General features: G+C 53.5%; 1 protein-coding gene across 3 annotated transcripts; it reads left to right on the forward strand.

Annotated features, from left to right (window-relative positions):
• The first annotated feature begins 1,344 nt into the window (after positions 1-1,344).
• Positions 1,345-17,252, forward strand: ZC3H12A (zinc finger CCCH-type containing 12A). Of its 3 annotated transcripts, none has more exons than XM_039385359.1 (7): positions 1,345-1,484; positions 4,790-4,891; positions 9,370-9,813; positions 12,733-12,872; positions 13,404-13,638; positions 14,135-14,241; positions 14,344-17,252. In XM_039385359.1, the coding sequence occupies exons 3-7, from the start codon at positions 9,413-9,415 to the stop codon at positions 15,360-15,362; spliced, it is 1,902 nt and encodes a 633-aa protein (XP_039241293.1). In that variant the 5' UTR covers positions 1,345-1,484; positions 4,790-4,891; positions 9,370-9,412; the 3' UTR covers positions 15,363-17,252. The 3 variants fall into 3 exon arrangements, with proteins under 3 accessions (XP_039241293.1, XP_039241292.1, XP_027602694.1); XM_039385358.1 differs by lacking the exon at positions 1,345-1,484 and adding an exon at positions 3,995-4,389; XM_027746893.2 differs by lacking the exons at positions 1,345-1,484; positions 4,790-4,891 and adding an exon at positions 9,199-9,273.
• The last annotated feature ends 224 nt before the right edge of the window (positions 17,253-17,476 follow it).

A 17,476-nucleotide genomic window follows, 5' to 3' on the forward strand; every position in this document is an offset into this window, starting at 1 on the left:
CCAGGCAGAGGAACTCTCTCCCACTGTGATCTTTGTGGCTCCAGCAAGGGGCAGTGCACCAAAGAGAAATGCTCAACTCGCTTGTGTGATGCTGCAAGGCAGGACTCAGCCCTGCTCTGGCCGAGCAGCCTAAATCCTCGGTTAAATAAGGTTCCGACACCTTCCCACCTTAAAGAATTCAGCACTTCACTCCACAAATTATGAGCTAAACACGCAAATAAGCCCCATCCTGGTTCTGCAGTGATTGCTGCAATCAGAGCCCAGCTCGGGCTGGTTCCCAGGGACTGTAAATCCTGAACTCTGCAGGCACAGCCCCGGTTGATAGTGAGTGATTAGCTTTAATTCCACCTCTTCCTCTCTTTAAGACAGTTCATCTGGAGCCCCCACGGTGTTCCTCCCAGCTCTGCTGATCGTGGCCCTGCACTGGAGCAGCAGCCCCTGCCCTCCCGCTCAGCCACCTCCGGCCCCCTCCTTGCTTTCCTTCTTGTCTCCAACTTAACTTCTGCTGGAGCTGATTTGTTCTTGGTGGGAGGGGATTTTGAAGCAGGAGGAAATCTGGGGAAGGAAGCAGCCCTCTCCTGAAGGGTCCCAGATGAGCCCTCCACCCTGGGTGAGCTGCTGCTCCAGGGCAGGTACGTTTTGGGACCTCTCCTGCCGCTCACAGCTGGGGCTTCCCCAGCTGTCCCCTGAAGCTGCCATTCCCAGACTATCTTTGCCATTCCCCAGTGTTTCCACCTGGCCTTTGGGGCTCTGGGGCCCATCTGAGGAACGTGAGGTAAGAAGCAGGTTTGTTTGCATTTGTTTTTAAGACGAGTGGATTTTTGAGCGCAGCCTTGCTTCCTCCCTCCTCTCCATCCCCTTCTCCAGATCCCTTTGAACAAATCAGTCCGTTTGCAGAGTCCTGTTGTTTAATTTTGCTGATTGCTGAGTCTCAACCTCCCATTAATTGCTTTTGCCCGCCTTTGTGCATTCCGTTAAATGAGAAAATGCCACACATAAAATTTTAATTTTGAAAGCCGCCTTGTTTGTTTTATATTCAAATTACCCACGCCGTGCCGGCCCGCAGAAACAGACGCTTTCTCATTTCATTAAAAACTCTTTGTGATGATAAAAAGCAGCAGAAATGAGATAAAAAGTGGTGTTTCCTTAAAGGCACATGAAAGTAAGAGAGATAAATGCCATGTATTGTAGGGATCAAATCCAGCACAAGGCTGCGAAGCGGCGATACCGGCGCGGAGGCTGCGCTGGCGGCAGTGCAGCAATAGCTCCTCTCCCAGGGCACTGTGGGCTCTGCCTGGCCTGGCCTCTGTCACCCACTGCTGCTGCCATCCCCTCTGTCACCCACCACTGCTTCCATCAGGGACCTGCAGCGAAGCACCCGGGAGGCCTCCAGCTGTCTGTGTCTCCAGCCCTGGATCCCTCCAGCCCTGGTGTCCCCAGCCCTACCAATGGCCAGCACAGGGAACCCATCACCATGTCCTCAGGTCAGTCCGGAAGCTGCCCTGGCACTGCACAGGTGAGAGGGGATCAGTGCCCAAAGTGAGAAGGGCAGAGAGGCCGTTTGCTGCTGGCGGGTGGGTACAGGGGCAGAGGGACCAGCTCCCTCCTCTCCAGCCCCAGCTTTCAGACCTGGTGTGTGAGTACACATGGGGGATTTAAGCAGCTTCTCGGGAGGGACGCTCAGAAGGACCAAAGCCCTCAGCAGCCCCAACCACTCTCCAACAGCTGCTGGTCATGGCAAAGCTCATTGTTAAGCAAACTTTGTGTCTTCCCTCGCTCTGGAGCAGATGTGACCACTGGGCACAGAGACCCACACAAAGGGGGCTGAGGCCAGTTGAGGCTCCTGTGCACTGGGAGACGTTCACTGATCCCTTGGGTGCTCAGTGTTCCTGCATTTATTCTGCTCAATGGGATCTGTAAATCAGCACAAATGAAGAACAAACTTCCAGCTTCAGACTTGATTGCTTCGCTTCTATTTTTTTCCTCATCCCTTAACATCAAAGTGAGTTCTTTCTACTTGATTTTCAATATTCTTCAGCAGTTGCTGAATTGCTATTCAGTTTTACACAATTTTTCCACCCACTGCAGTTTTAAAGGTCATTTAATTATTATTACAAAGAATTACAAAAAGATAGCAAATTGTTTAAATGCCTTAAGCTGCAACAGGTTATTAGCATGGATTTTTTATAGTCATGTTAAATGGATCAGTATTTACAGCTCAGGAGCCTTTGCATTGTGCTGTGTCACCCGGTGAGGCTCAGGGAGCGGGGCCAGCCCGGCAGCGCTGCGGCGGGAGCTGCTCCACTGCTCCCTCCAAGAGCAGGAAAAGACGTTTCTTTGGGAATTTCAGACCCCCGATTCCCACAGCATCCCCCTCCAGGGAGTGCCGGGATGGCTCTGCAGACTCTGCCACAGGACCACAGGGATCGGGGCTGTGCGGGAGCAGCCTGGGAGTGTGATGACAGCAACGTCCAGAAGCCGAGGCTGCTGGCGAGGCACAGCCCCTCCTGAGCACTCACAACAGGTTGCTGGGTCACTGCTCTTTGTGGTTCTGAGGAGCTGTTTTCCCTTCATTTCATCAGCACGTTAATGAGAGTCTCTGCTAAGGCAAACCTAAGTGGGAACCAAAATCCAGCCTCCTGTTTTCATGAGAACACCTTTCCTACCAAAATGCAGCTACTGCTGGTAAAGAGGCAACATTCCACCTTCCCAGAAACACTGCATGGATCAAGAAGGAAGAGAAGGATGTGCTGCAAACAAGCAGGATCACAAACAGGGATGGGGGTGAGGCAGACCAGATCCACCTCCTGCTCTGAGCAATCGGAACCTCTTGGTATTTACTGTAGAGAGTAAATTATAAACCAAAAGACAGGTTCCCATTTCTGCACATCAGATTGGACAGACAAGCCCAGCAATGAACACAAGTTTGTCAGCAGGACTGAAGTGGCATTACCCAGCCTTGGCCTCTCATTCACCTGCTCTCTGCATCACATCCCAAATGCTCATTCTGCAAAGCTGAGACAAGAGACAATTAGTGGGAACATTGGATTAAACTGTAAACCCTCGCTCACGCCTCTAGGTGGAAGGCTGAGAAAGCAGATCTGATTCTTAGAAGAGGGGGAAAACTCCCAAAGAGCAAAACTAAAACGCAATCACTCCTTTGCCCCCTTTCCTTGGTGTCAGCTGTGAATCAGGTGTGTGGGCTGGGAGGATGTTAAAAGCTGGCAAGGTCTTAACTGAAACCATCTGACAAACAGACCTCAGATCCCACACGCTAAATATTGTGTCTCATGAGTCTCCGCTCCAGGAGCTGTTTTGCAATAAATGCATCACTCCTGCGCACAGTTGAGTAAAAGTGGAAAGACAGGCTGGGGCCGGGCTGGGCTCTCCCACCGTGCCACAGCAGCAGGACTGGGATTGGGGCTGGGGGTGGCAGGGACCAAGTGCCAGCCGGAGCACCCTGAGCGTGGTGCTGTGCCAGGGGAGCTCCCTGTGGCCCGGACACCACAGAGTCCCCACTCCCCAGGAGCAGGCAGAGCCCGGCCCTGCTCCAGCCCCACGCCCGGTGCCAGGGAAATCCCCAGCCAGAGGGAGCGAAAGCATGGTCTTGCCTCACTCTGCTGGGCTGCTCTGATAGCAGTGGGGCAGAGGGAGAGGCCGGTCCTGGTTGCTCTGCTGCATCCTGTGCGTTGCACAACTGCTGCACGGTGTGCTGCCCTCGGTACCTGACTGCTCAGTCCTTGGCCATGCTCGTGGGCATCCTCCAGGCATTGGGGAACGACCCTGATGTGTGGGCTAGTGAACACCTTGTCCAGTTGTAGCCTGAGCAGGTAGGAACACCTCCTGGCCCCTGCCTGCCACCACACTGACACCTCCTGACACCTCCTGAGTCATATCAGATCGCCTGTGACATCACGGGAGCCACGAGCGGAGCTGTGGCTGTTTGTCTTTCTGCCCCGCTGACACACATCCGTCCCGGGGGGGCGGGGGGGCCGGCGCTGCCCCACATTGCGCAGCAGGCGGGGGTGGCACGGCCCCCACCCGACACAGCCCCGTGCCCGGGTCCGCGCTGACCCCGCGCCCCTCCCGGGAGAAGGAGGAAATGAGTTTCCTGACCGGCAATGTGTGCTCAGAGCCAGGACCTCCCTTTCCTAACAGAAGCCTTGGGGAAAACCAGCCTGTATCCCCAGGGATTCATGATGAGCCCACTTAGCTTTGGGAAGCTGTCCAGGACTTAACCCTTGGGTTTGGAACTTCAGCAGGGCCCATGAGGGAAAGACTGGAGATGTCCTTCCCTAACCTCCTGGGTGCCCAGAGCAAACACTCCTGCTCTGCTTTCAATTCCTTAGAACAAAAACTGCTTCCCAGATGGATGTGACTTCTCAAGAGGTATTTGCTTAGCAATAGGCATAAATCTTCTGCTCTTCACATTGCTCTGGGTGGGATAAAATATTCTGTGACTGTCTATTTAAACATCTTACGTTAATACCATGAAGTGTTTGTTCAACTTATATTATTCTTTTAGCTCTGAAGTAGCAAATGCTCCCAGGCATGTCAGAGTACAGCAAATCCATGGCTGCAGACACTGCATCCAAACTAAACTGGGGCTGAGCAGGCAGGGATGTTTTTGGATAAGGGGACCGCTGACATTTTCCGGCAGAGAGGCTGTGGCTGGGAAGGGCTCAGCAAAACTGTAAATGTTGTTGCCACAGACACTTGCGCAACTGCTCGGTTTTCCCCACCATCGTTTATTACTTCAGTCTGTTGCTTCTCTCTCCTCTTGATCCAGCTGTGGGAAACCCGAGGTTGCCCGGTGAGCCAGGAGCACAGCTTCGGAACAGAGAAGGGGTTGCCAGAGTGCGGATGCTCTGAGTGCTGCTGTTAGAACGAGGTGAGCACAGAGGAGAGGAATCACCAGGTAGTGAATCCCTGATTCATCCTGGGCAGGGAGAGTGGGACTTTGGTGCAGGGGTCTGGGGGAACCGCTTTCCCAGGCCCAGTTGAGACCCCACGCAGCCCTCGGGACACCCTGGATGATGGTGAGGCTTCTGCTGCCTCTGTCACTTCAGCCCTCAACAATAACAGGTTTATAGCCCAAAAACCCCCAGGAGGTTGGCTCTTTTCCTTGACGAAAGCACAACAGAAAAAAATTGTCAGGGTGTGCCCGATCCATCTGTCACTGAGGAAATAAGCCCGTCCTATAACTTAATGCCATCAATCACTAAGACCAAAGGTAGAGATCAAGGCTGCTTACTTGGAGGAGTACCTAAGGCCGTGTCTAGTGAGGAACACAGTGACAGCCAAATAAATTTCCCTGGTGTGGTCCCTCAAGAGCCTGTGCACTCCTCCAGAGCTCAGAAACATGCCTGCTCCGCAAGGAGCCCTCGGGCTACGTAGGGAGTGTGTTACTCTGCAGAGCACTTACGAGGATCTCCTTAAAAGCCAGGGAACAAGTTCAAGATAGAACGTTTCAGAGAAAAACCCATCTACTTGTCTGCAGCTGCACAGGAATCCCAGACTGGTGAGTGAAGGCCGTGCTGGCAGGACCATGAGCAGTGTGATGGGGACTGCGGGCACGTGGGCTCAAAACACGAGCTCTGCATCATCGGTGAGCTTCTCCTCTAGTCCTCGCTTGCTACATTTTCCTTCTTTCTGAGGAGACCTCAGCTCCCTTTTCTCCTCTGGCATCACTCTGGCAGGTAGCACTGGGGAGGTTGGGAGCTCCTGCCTGACGTATGTGCAGGAGTGACCTTCCCACCGGTGCCTCCGCCGGGCACCCGTCCAACCCGGGGCGATGCTCGGCTGATGGGATCTGCCTTGGGCAGCTTGCCACGAGGCTGCCATCAGAGACGCTCTGTTGAGGCCAGCCAGAGCAGCAGATGGTCTCTCAGGCAGCATCTCCATGAACCTGAGTGGTTGTGCTGTGAAAACAAACTGCCATAAGCGGATGTTGCTCAGCTTTGCTTCCGGCATTGCTGCTTGGCTCTCCTCATGAGGAATGGTGACCCTCTTCCAAAGAAAGGGCATAAATCATCACTTGGTTTTTCCTTTAACTCCTGGATATGCTGAGTCCTGTGAAATAAATTATATTGCTCACTGTAAAAGAAAATCCAGAGGCAGCTCTGCCAGCCTCTTGAATCCCTGAGTTGTAGGTGACGGGAGGATTCAGTTCATCCCCAGGAACACATGTTGGTTAATGCAGTGAGATGTGCCATCAGGTTGCTCCACAGATGAGCAAGGCATTTAGGACACCAAAGCTGTTGGGAACACATGGATCCCAAGGCAGCCATCCCAGCCCTGTCCCCTCCCAGAGAGGCTGAGGCACGAGCTCAGCTTGGAGCAGGTACTTGAGCAGGTACCTCACTGCTCAGGGCTTGTCTACACAGGATTCTTAAAAAAGTTAAATTGAAGCAACTAAATCTAAAGTAGAGCATTAAAATTCTGTATAAAACTCATTCAGAATTAAAGTGGCCTTAATTCAGTTTAGTTTAGTCCCAAATGTTACTATATAAGGCCATTTAAATTATCTTTAATTAACATAATGGTCCCACATAGGCCATTATAAATGAGGTTTAATTAGCCCATTTTTAGAAGCGAGTTAGCTGCCTTGAGCTTCCACAGGAATGCAACCAGGGCCACTTTGCTGACGGGGCTCCTGGTTGAGGCTGGTTAGCAGGAGTTTCATAGCACTGGCATGTCTTCCCAAGGAACTGGCACAAGGTCAGCTTCCTCCCCGCCAGCAGATAATAAGATTCTTGAATATCACCTATTTTGACTGTGTTAAATGTACGAGTGGGAGATGAAAGGCTTTGCCAGGGGACGAGCTCTTCCTTTAAAATCTGGGACATGGGAGTGGTAATCCTTAGAAAAATCCCTAGAAAAATGTGATGTCAGGATTTTATGAGACTTGTTCAGGAGCAAGGAACCAGGCTGGAGAAAAGCTGACACTGAGTCAGCAGAGAAGTGGATGGAGATGGAGGACTGGGAGGGACTGAGCCCGTCCCTGGGACAGGGCTCCTCCTGTCACAGACCACCTCGCTGTCCCCTCTGCCTCTGGATGCTTTGGTTCATTTTTTGCTTACCAGAATTCTCAGCTCAGCAGGATGAGATGCTGCTGCCCTTGATGCCCACCCTGAGGGCATCCAGCCTGGGTCTCACAGGCTCCTCCCTGGAACAGCCCTGTGTTCTCTTGGGCTGTGCTGGGGATTTCCACCTCTTTTCCTGTGGCCTCAGAGGCCTCGGAGGCACAAGCCCTGCTCAGCAGCCTGGCAGTGCCAGCTGATGGTCCATCCTGCCACAGAAAGGGGCAGTGCAGCTGCCCAACAATGGGCACAGCACTGGCTGGAAGGAGAGAGTCTCGTGCCTTGCACATGGTGGTAAATGGCATTGGCACCTCTGTGATTCCAGCAGAGGCTTTGTCCTGGGAATCTCCATGTCCTCAGAAGCTGCAGCCTCCACCACTGCCCTTGCAGTGACAAAAAGAGCTACACTTTCTGTTCAAGGTAGTTTGCAAACAGACTCATGTGCCTGCTGTCACTGCTTTGCATAAATCAGGAGATCCAGCTTTGGGGTATTTCCTACAAGAAGCACATCTGTGGCCATACTTTCTGGTGCAATAGACTTTAGCCTGGAAGCAAAAGCACACAAACAATGCTAAATTCATGCTGACTGGAGTAGATTCCAAGGGAAAGAAGAGTTGGGAAAGCACCTACTTAAGAACTGAGTAAGGATATTATCGCTGATCTGAATCTCACTCTGTGTGTGTTACTGTTGAGTACACAGTGCGGTTTCAGACACGGCCAGAGACAAGGAAAAATGATTGTTTCGGGGTAACCACAAGGAAGATGAATGCAAATGTATTCCTGTAACTGGGAGAGTTCCTCGCTCCCGAGTTGGGCTCTGGTAAATGGCCCTAGGGAAGCAAATTTGCAACTACCTTCATTAAATTGTTTAGGGATGATTAATCAGAAGTCAGAGATGTGAAATTTTTGCACGTTGTGCAATGTTGGTTCAATCCCTGCAGCTCCACGCAGTCTGCAGGGGTGGTTTAGCGCCTGGCAGGGGACAGGTACCGGCAGGTGACAGACGCTTCCTGCCAGCGCTTATCTCCTCCACACGCCCGGGTTGATAAGCTGCTACTGGCTGAATCACGGCCACCTGCACCATCGGGATCCAAGTGGTGCAAGGGACATGTGGCAGAGACTCGGTCCCCTCGAAGTGCACGGCCGGGGTGTGGCCCGTGCAGGCACCCTCTGGGCAGAGATGCTGCCACCACCCCGGCCGTGCTCTGCGTGTCCATCATCAGGTCACTGGCTCTCCACTGTCACCATATGCTGTGTCCACACACTGGTGGCTGGAACTGCAGCTCACACAGAACATAAAAACCCACAAAGCCCCACTGCCGACCTGGCCGAAGCTCGTGGCTGTGTCACACGTTCCTTCTGCCCGAACGCTGCCTGCAGCTCAGGCTGTGCTCAAACAGCAGCAGTGTGTCCCCAGGGGCCCTCAGGGCTGCGGGACTGTCCTTGCACCCGATCCCACCCGCTGTCCCAGCCCCTGTCCCAGCTCCCCCTCCAGGGTCAGCTCGTGGTCCAGGGCCTCGTTCTCCTGACAGCTCCAGACACCGACCCCAGTGAGGGGCAGCCCCGCCTGCCCCACGCACCCCACAGGGGCAGGGAACCCTCCCTTGGGAAGCACCACACGTGTGTTCAGAGCTCCGGGACTGTGTTAACGTGTGACACCCACCCCCGGCAGGGACGGTGGGACTGAGAAAGGGCCAGAAATGGAATTTCCGTGTTTTAACGTTTGTAACCAAGAGCTGGGAAATCCTCTGGGGGACCAGCTCTTGTGCCCCTGTGCCGCAGGACCACCTGGGCTGGCTCGGGGCCCTGCGGGTCCCTCAGGGAGCGGCCCTGTCGGGGCAGGTCAGCCACGCTGCGACACGGTTTGCACAGGCCCCAGGTGTTCGCAGCCGGGGCCGCAACCGGGACGTGACCGTGTCCCTGTCCGTGTCCGTGTCCCTGTCCCTGTCCCTGTCCCTGCCCCGTTCCCGGCTGCACCGGGAGGCTCCGGCGGGGCCCGCAGCAGCGGCGGCGGGGCCGGGCGGGGCGGGCCGGGAAGGGAAGGGAAGGGAAGGGAAGCGGCCGCCGCTCCGCCCCCCCCGCTCTGCCCTTTCCGCCCCGCGCGGCGCTCCCGGGCCGGGTATAAAGCGGCGGCCGCGCCCGCCCCGCTCCGGCCCCACGGAGATGCGGCGGCGGCGGCGGCAGCGGCCCGGTGAGCGCGGCGGGCGGCTCCGGGGCGGGGGCTCGGCCGGGCCGGGAGGGGAGCGGAGGTGGCGGGGCCGCTGCTGACGCCGCTGTCGCCCCGCAGGTCCGGACGGCGAGCGGAGGCCGCGGGTGCCCCGCCGGGAGCCATGAGCGCGGGCAGCGTCGCCCCGGGCTGGCCTGAGGCGCTGCCGGGCGCGGCCCGGCCCGCGGCGGGGATGAGCGGCAGGGAGAGCCCCGAGGGGCCCGGGGACGGCCCCGAGCTGCAGCTGAAGGTGGATTTCTTCCGCAAGCTCGGCTACTCCTCGGAGGAGATCCGCGTCGTGCTGCAGAAGCTGGGCCTGGGCGCCGACACCAACACGGTGCTGGGGGAGCTGGTGAAGCACGGCCCGGCCGAGCGGGACGGCCCCGAAGCCCCGGCCGAGCCCGGCGAGGCCCCGCTGGTCCCCCGGGGGGGCGCCGGTAACAAGTCCCCCGCGCCCGGCCCCGAGGAGACCGAGAGCGACAACCTGAAGCCCATCGTCATCGATGGCAGCAACGTGGCCATGAGGTGCGTGCGGGGCTGGGTTTGTGTGACCGCGGGGTCTGAGCCGTGCCAGGCGCACGGGGGAAAGCTCCCGTTCCTGGCTCGGAGCAGGCACCGCTGGGTGCCCGGGCGGGGGCCGGGAATACTTTCCGAGGTGCCTCGCCAGCACGCACGGCTCTCACGCGGACGAGCATCACGTTTGCCAGTGCGGGCTGGTCCTGGCACGGCTCTGCCCGCCCAGAGCCAGCGGTCACGGGGCAGTGACGAGGGCAGCCGAGCTTCCTGCGAAACACACGTTTCCTCTTGTGCTCCAGCGCTGAGGGGATAACTGAAGGTACACTGTCCTCTTAATCAGTGTCTTTGTGTAAGTTTCCGTGTCAGGAAGTTGCTCAATAAATAATTATAGGGTTAATTAGAGAAGACTTTGTAATACAGAGCTGTCTCCTGCATTGGAGCCCAGTCTCCAAATTGTGACTCTTGTAGTTTGGTGAATTTCTGTACAATGTAGAGAATGAAGTGTTAAAGGTGTCACCAAAGCAGGGCTGTGGCTCATCCTCAGCATCTTGAGTGTCCTGGTGCTGCTGGCACAGGTCCTGTCAGACACTGTGACCAGAGCACCCAGAATCTCAGGGCTGGATATTTATTGGTGTGGTGTCCCAACTTTCACCTTGGGTTTTGCTCCCATGATGGTGAGCATTGCCTGCCCCCACCCCAACCCCAGCTGCTCCCTAACCCTCTACTTGGGGTAGTCCTGGGCTCTCTTTAATGCACCAGGTTCAGAATTGGGCTATGAAAGCTCCTTCTGTTGCAGCTGTTGCAGAGGCCACTTCCTTTGCTGTGTATGTTTGTGTGCAGATTTTATAAAAAATAATCCTGGGTGCAGGCAGAGCCTCTACATGTGTTGTGGTAGGTTTGTCTGAGGTGAAAGTGCTGCAGGTTGGTTTGCAGGTGTGGTTTTTCTCCAAGCCCTGGTTGACAGTTCTGAGAACAGGACTGAGAAAAGATGGGGCACAGTTGGCTGGGGCAGAGCTCAGGGCAAACGAGGAAATGGGGATGGCAGTGGAGTGTGAAAGCCATGCCCAGGGTCCCTGCAGGAGAGCCTGTTCCTATTCCAGCCGTCTCCACAGTTTTTCAGGCACTATGGAAAATGGCCCATTGTGAGCTTGGGCTGATAAGTGACTCTGGCAGCAAAGTTTACCTTGGATAAGTGCTCGAGCTTTAACAGCAGGATTGGGTGTGTTTGTCAATGAGGAACCTCTTACCCGTCAAAGTTATCCCAAAATGCAGAGGGGAACTCACAGCAACTGTGAGTCAGGGCAGGCCAGAGCCCAGGGTCTCTCAGGAGAGAAGCAGTATGGCTTTCTTTAAGCAATTTGCTAGAAGGGGAATTCCATTCTGAAACTTCCTGTATTGATGGTGTGATGTTCCCTGCTGATTCATTTGCAGTGTGTACTGCGGCCTCCCTCAACAGCTCTTGACAAACTTATGCAAATCACAGTGGAAATTAGTTTTTACTTCCTTCTAAGGGAATTTTTCTTTGGCTGCTGCCAAATCAGATCAGCCCAATTAGCTGCTTTCTGGAGGTTTGAGGTTGGTAGCAGGGACTCAAAACCCGAACTAAAACTTACAACCCACCAAAAAACATTGGGTTTTTACGTATCCCACTAAAAGATTACATGCCTGGATATTTATAGCTATACTCATCTGATGTTAGAGAAAATTTTTAGAGTACCTTCTGATGGTGACTGTGAGCCTTCTGTAACTTGAGATTTTTATTGGAGATATGTTAGGCATCTTTTTCTATGTTAGTTGTGTTGCCAAGTGTTTTAGTTCTTTTAGAATAAGTATCTTTGTACAGCTCTTCAACTTCCTTTGTAGTTTCAGCGAGAGGGTGAGGCCAGGAGGGGAAGTGAAGTTTCTCTGTTGTGGTGCCTCTGCAGGAATGGCTCTGGGGAGGAGCCCACTGGGCTGCTGAAGGCTGGGGGGAGCTGAAATGTCATTCAGGTGCAGATGGGAAGAGTAAGGCTTGGGAGAGGTAGTGACAAGGTGGAGAAAATTCCTGAATTCTAAAAGCAGCTACCTTCAGTGTAGTGCATGTTCCTAGAATGCCCTCAGGGAACGCAGGCTGCTGGATCCCCAGAGCCACAGACCGGGCTGGAATACAGAGAAGTTGAAAGTTTGCCAGAACCATTATCAGCATAAGAGCTGATTGCACTGTAAATACTACTGCTTGTAAAACAGGAGAGGTAGTTTCCTCTTAGAAGCTCTGGAAACTTATTGATATGACCTAGTGAATAATTAAGAAGCATTTTTGCGTTGGTACGTGGCTTCTGACATGGTTGTCAAACTCTGTTCTTCAACTGCCATGAGCTGTTCATTCATCCAGCACTGATCATGTTCACAGGAGATGCTTCCATTTTGGGCAAATAGTGCATTTGTAGCTGAATTTTTGAGCCAGAATGTAATGAAGAAGCATAAAGAGTGCATAAAATATCTTGTTTTCCTGAAGTGATCATAACAACTTTGCAAGCAAACGGCCAGTGAGGGACCAGTGCACCCTGGCAGGGGACAGCCACTGGCATTAGCTGGCAGTGTAGAACTAAGGGGGTTTGGGATCACATTGTGCTTGGGGCTAAAAATAACCAATGGGAGTCCAGGGTTGAAGCAGAGGCTGTTTCAGAGCAGCTGCAGCAGTTCCAGCTGCTCCTTCCCAGTGAGGATTTGGGTGTTTACTGGTATCCTGAGGTGCTGAAAGGAACAGTGAGGTTGGGCAGGTCTGGGTGAGGGTGTTTACACGAGACAAGCACCCAATGCTGCCTGTGCTCCTCAGCACTTTACTGAAGCTTGTCCAACTTGCTGGCTCCCTTTGCTTGGTGCATTGCCTGACTGGTCTGTACTGAATAAGGAAGTTGATGAAATCCTTCATTTTCTCCTTTGCTGCAGCCATGGGAATAAAGAAGTGTTCTCCTGCCGAGGTATCCTTTTGGCTGTCCAGTGGTTCTGGGACAGGGGACACAAGGATATCACAGTCTTTGTGCCGTCATGGAGGAAGGAGCAACCCCGACCAGATGTACTCATAACAGGTGTGGAAATATGAAAACCAAAAGTAGCTTTTCAGGCTGACTCTCTGTCACTTAATGAGCTTGCAGAGTTCTGCCTAAGTCAGTAATTAACTTCAGAATGGAAGGTCTGAGTAGTAGGAGATACAGCGAGCCGAGCTGACCAGGGAGAATTAGTCATTAACTTCTCTCCTAAGCAAGCTTTTGCCTGAATCAGCTGGAGTAATTCTGAGAACCAAATGTAATACTGCTCTACTTCATAACTCTTTGTCTCATTTCTTGATTTCTGCCCCCCCCCCGAGGGATATACTTTGTGCTGTATTTGACTGAAGCATGTTTAGTCAGAATTATTCAAATTGAGGGGAGTTTTCTCTGAACTTGTAAACATCTGAGATTTCTGAGTGACTTGGAACAGAGGTGGTCGAGGTCGAGTACAGTCTGGGTTGTGCAGAGATGGGATGACTTCGCCTGGATTTTGTTGTTCACTGCCAGTGACACTCTGTGCGTGAAGGCCTCCGGGCTGTGCGGGTGTGCTCACAGCTGTGTGTGTTCCAGACCAGTACATCCTCCGTGACCTGGAGAAGAAGAAGATCCTGGTGTTCACGCCGTCCCGGCGGGTCGGGGGCAAGCGCGTGGTGTGCTACGACGACCGGTTCATCGTCAAGCTGGCCCACGAGTCCGACGGCGTCGTCGTGTCCAACGACACCTACCGGGACCTGCAGAACGAGCGGCCCGAGTGGAAGAAGTTCATCGAGGAGCGGCTGCTGATGTATTCCTTCGTCAATGACAAGTACGGCCCCGTCCTCCCGGGCTTGGGAGAGAGGTCCCTGTGAGCCTGCTGGCTTGTTTTAATGAAGCAACAGCAAGCGATGCGTGAAAAGAGCGAATGCTGGTACAGAATTAAAAAAAGCTGGAGGGGTACAAAGGCAAAAGGAGTTGGAGGCGTCTCAGTTAGCTGCTCATGGTGTGGAGCCAGGAGCTCTGTTGTAGTGAAATTCCCAGGAGAGCTCCAGGGCTTGATTTCCTCACAGAACAATTGTTAGCAGGCGCAGCAGCAGGTGCTAATTCTGGTCAACAACTGAGCACTAAACCTCTTCTGTGCTTGAAGGGAAGCATTTTGTGCTGGTGTGGACTGAGTAACAGGAGGGTTATCTCTGCAGAAAATGGGAGAGCTTTGTGGGGCTCAGATAGCTTTTAATATTCAATGAATTTGGGGACTTTGAGAAGAAGTGAAATCCTGACCCAGGAAAGTGAACTGTTCCTGACTGAAATTTGTTTTTCTTTAGGTTTATGCCTCCAGATGATCCCCTAGGGCGTCATGGCCCCAGCCTGGACAACTTCCTCAGGAAGAAACCTGTGGTGCCAGAACACAAGAAACAGCAGTGCCCTTATGGTAAGATGCCTCCTACATGTGAAGGATGAGGTGTCTGTGCAAGTGTCATTTGTAATTTAGCCAAATCCAGCTGCTCATTCCATGCTCTGCCTTTCCTCGCAGGGAAGAAATGCACTTATGGAATTAAGTGTAAGTTCTACCACCCTGAGAGGATCAACCAGCCCCAGCGCTCGCTGGCTGACGAACTCCGTGCCAACGCAAGGCTGTCTCCAACCAGAAGCACCAGTGCCAAGGAGGAGAAAAAGGGCAAAAGAGTCTCCCAGGCAGAGCTCTTGTGCTCTGCGCCCACGGAGAGCGACAAAAGCTCTTTGCAGAAGGTCTCTGCAGACAGGAAGAGCTTGGCCCACAAAGCCAAGCCCAGCGACGTTCCCCTTCAGGCCAAAGGCTGTGTGTCAGGGGGTGTCCCCCTGAACAGTGGGAGCCACAGGTCCTCTGACAGGTACCAACAGCCTCACATGGACTCTCTGTCTTATATCTCTCAGGAGCGTCTCGACTCAGGCATCGGGTCTCTGGAGAACCAGCTGTCTGACATGTGGCCTCACAGATGTACCAGTCACTGTGATCATTCCCATGCTGAGCAGGTGTCTGTCTGCAGCTGTGGTAGGCAGAGACCCGTGTACCCACATTCTCCCAGCTTAGAGCAGAACGATCTGGTCTCTTACAAGCCCGGCTCCCATAAATCTTCCTCCTCTGGTGCTAGCTTCTTGCAGTACAGCCCTGAGGTCTCTCACTCAGGAGCACCCCACTCTTTCTCGGGCTATGGGGTGCCCGTGCACCCGGGCAGTGCGGGGCAGTTCAGCCTGCCCAGCGAGTTCAGTGCCCCCCCGGCCCCCTCGCGGGAATTCTGGTCGGAGCCGTTCCCGCTGCCCCCGGTGCGATCCCCCGGGGCCCGCGACCCCCGGGCACTGCAGAGGGGCCTGGGCCCGGCCTACGGGGACTCGGGGCCCTGGGCTGGCTCGGAGCAGTTTGCAGAGGAGAGGGCCAGCGTGCACATCAAGCTGTGCGGCATCTTCCACCCGCACCTGGTGGACGCCGTGATGAGCCGCTTCCCGCGGCTGCTGGACCCCCAGCGCCTGGCTGCCGAGATCCTCACCTACAAGGCTCAGAACCCGGGCTTGTGAGGGCAGCCGGCCATGGGGAGAGCTTGAGGGGGCTGTGTTTGCCTCTGCAGCTGCCACAGGTGCCTTCCGAGTGCTCCTCCTTATTCCTTGAAGTACCAGAGTCCAGCTGGGTGCTGGATGCCAGATGTGGGGTGCTCACAGCCAGTTCTGCTCTGGCTGTGACCTGTGCCCTTCGGAGAGGTGAGAGCACCTGGGGTCCCATCTTCCCCAGGGGCTGCTGAGTGGGAGCAGAGGCTGCAGCTGCAGAGCAGGACTGTTCATTTGGGGTTCGTGAGAATCTGGCACACTCTGAATTACTGCAGTTGTCCAGAACTGGATGTGTTCTTGCCCCTCCCATTACCTTCAGTTTTGAGATGGCTTTGTGCACTATGGAGCTAAGAGGGAAAACTCGGGGAGGCTCTAAGAGAGAAGGGGATCCACCTTTGCAGTGGCCTGTGGCTGGCTGGTTTGTAAAGACCCAAATGCATTGTCAAAACTGTTCTTAGCTCCTCACTAAGCCTCTTTCCTAAATCCCACCATGTGGATCTGTGGCAAATGTTGGGTTGTAAATCCAGTCTGAAGATGGGTTTAGCTGACTTTAATTTGGTCTTACTGGTGCACTTCTTTAATGATGCTTTCCACAACCCTCCCACCTCAGCTTTCCTTCCTGAGGTGAGGTAATTCTCCCACAAGTGCTTAGAGAGCTGCTCAGCTCCCAGAGACCAGGAGCCAGGAGCTCAGTCCTTACTCAGGAGGAGTGGCAGACACTGCTCCAGAGCTGCATGTGCTGACAGCTGCAGTGTCAGAGCAGGGGGGTGACCTGAGCACCCTGTTGGTGCTGCCCTGGGACAGTCACCTTGCTGCTCCCTGGCCCAGGCTGGCTCTGTGCAGTGCTGATGAGGGTTTATGATGTGCCTTTTGCCTTCAGACAGCAATAGAACAGCTGTAGTCACATCTGGACTGCTGCCAGGGCCCTTCCTGAGGAGTCCTTAATATTTCTCTCTGTAAAGCTGTTGCTTCATCTTCTTCCTCACCAATGTTCCCCCATCCCCTTTGGCTGTGCCCAGCTAGAGCAGCATCCAGAATTGTAGAATAAGAGTTATTTGGCAAGACTGTTCCTGTTTCATTTCCTCTTACTCTGTAAGATGTTTTCTACTGTAGATACTGTAAGAGATTTTAAATATGCAAAACCAGTTGCTGTAGTAATTGGTTCTGGTCCTGGAATTTCGCTGTGCTTGGGATGCAGAGATGTTCCTGGCACTTGCAGGCCAGAAGCAGTTGATTTGTTGATACACATTGTATCTGTGTGTGTTGTTGTTTTCTAAATACAATACGCCCTTCTGTGGTTAAACCAAGGTCGTTGAGTGGCAAATTAGGAAGTGGAGAGTGGGATGCAGCTGGTCCTGGAACCCTCCTGGGAACGGTGTTGTCCATTCCTGCTCTTCCCTCTTATGTCCGAGGAGTGACCTGCCCAGACTGGCACCATGTGCCATGAGACCACAGGGACACAGAGACCTGTATACCTGGTTAATAATGATACATTACAAATTAGTAATGTTTCATGTTAGTAAGCAAAATGCTTCTTAATTTTAAGTAACCTGATACTTTGCATATTTGTAAATTACAGGAAAAATGGTTTTTAATGTTATTGTCCAGCACTTTGCTGCTTGCAGTTTTACTCAGTGCTGTTCTTGCCTCAGCCATGTGTTACTGGGCGAGGTGGGTTTGCGTTTCTGGTGGAATGCTGGTATCTGCTGCTTCTCTTGCAATCAGAAGATTAACATTTTGTACTCCCCAGCTGACACTTGCTGAATTTTCTGTATGCAGTATAGTCACGTACCGAGTGGCCATGTGACAGCCACGGCAAAGGAAGAACTGTCTTATATAAATAAAAATTGCTGAGTTGGCATACTTGGTCTCTGGTGGCTTTTTGGAGGAACATTCAACATTTTGGCTGGCATTCCATGAAAAGTCATAAATTATCCTTCCTCCCCTGGGTTCCCCTGACAGGCTTCAATCTCCATATGCAGTCTGAGGGCTTGTTAGTGACAGGCTGTTAATTGATACAGCGAGACCAAAACATCCAAGTGCTGTGGCAGATAAGAGCAGGAGCAGTGTTTGCTGTTTGTTTGGCA

Source organism: Pipra filicauda, unplaced genomic scaffold, assembly GCF_003945595.2.
Source record: "Pipra filicauda isolate LSUMZ 115617 unplaced genomic scaffold, ASM394559v2 scaffold407_size631318_pilon, whole genome shotgun sequence".
NCBI classification, from domain to species: Eukaryota; Metazoa; Chordata; class Aves; order Passeriformes; family Pipridae; genus Pipra; species Pipra filicauda.

Excerpts from the sequence above, each read along its gene's own strand:
- ZC3H12A (XM_039385359.1), top strand. The coding sequence starts at position 9,413 with ATGAGCGCGGGCAGCGTCGCCCCGGGCTGGCCTGAGGCGCTGCCGGGC. Across the intron at positions 9,814-12,732 it reads GGCAGCAACGTGGCCATGAG|CCATGGGAATAAAGAAGTGT; the intron begins GTGCGTGCGGGG and ends CCTTTGCTGCAG. Across the intron at positions 12,873-13,403 it reads ACCAGATGTACTCATAACAG|ACCAGTACATCCTCCGTGAC; the intron begins GTGTGGAAATAT and ends TGTGTGTTCCAG.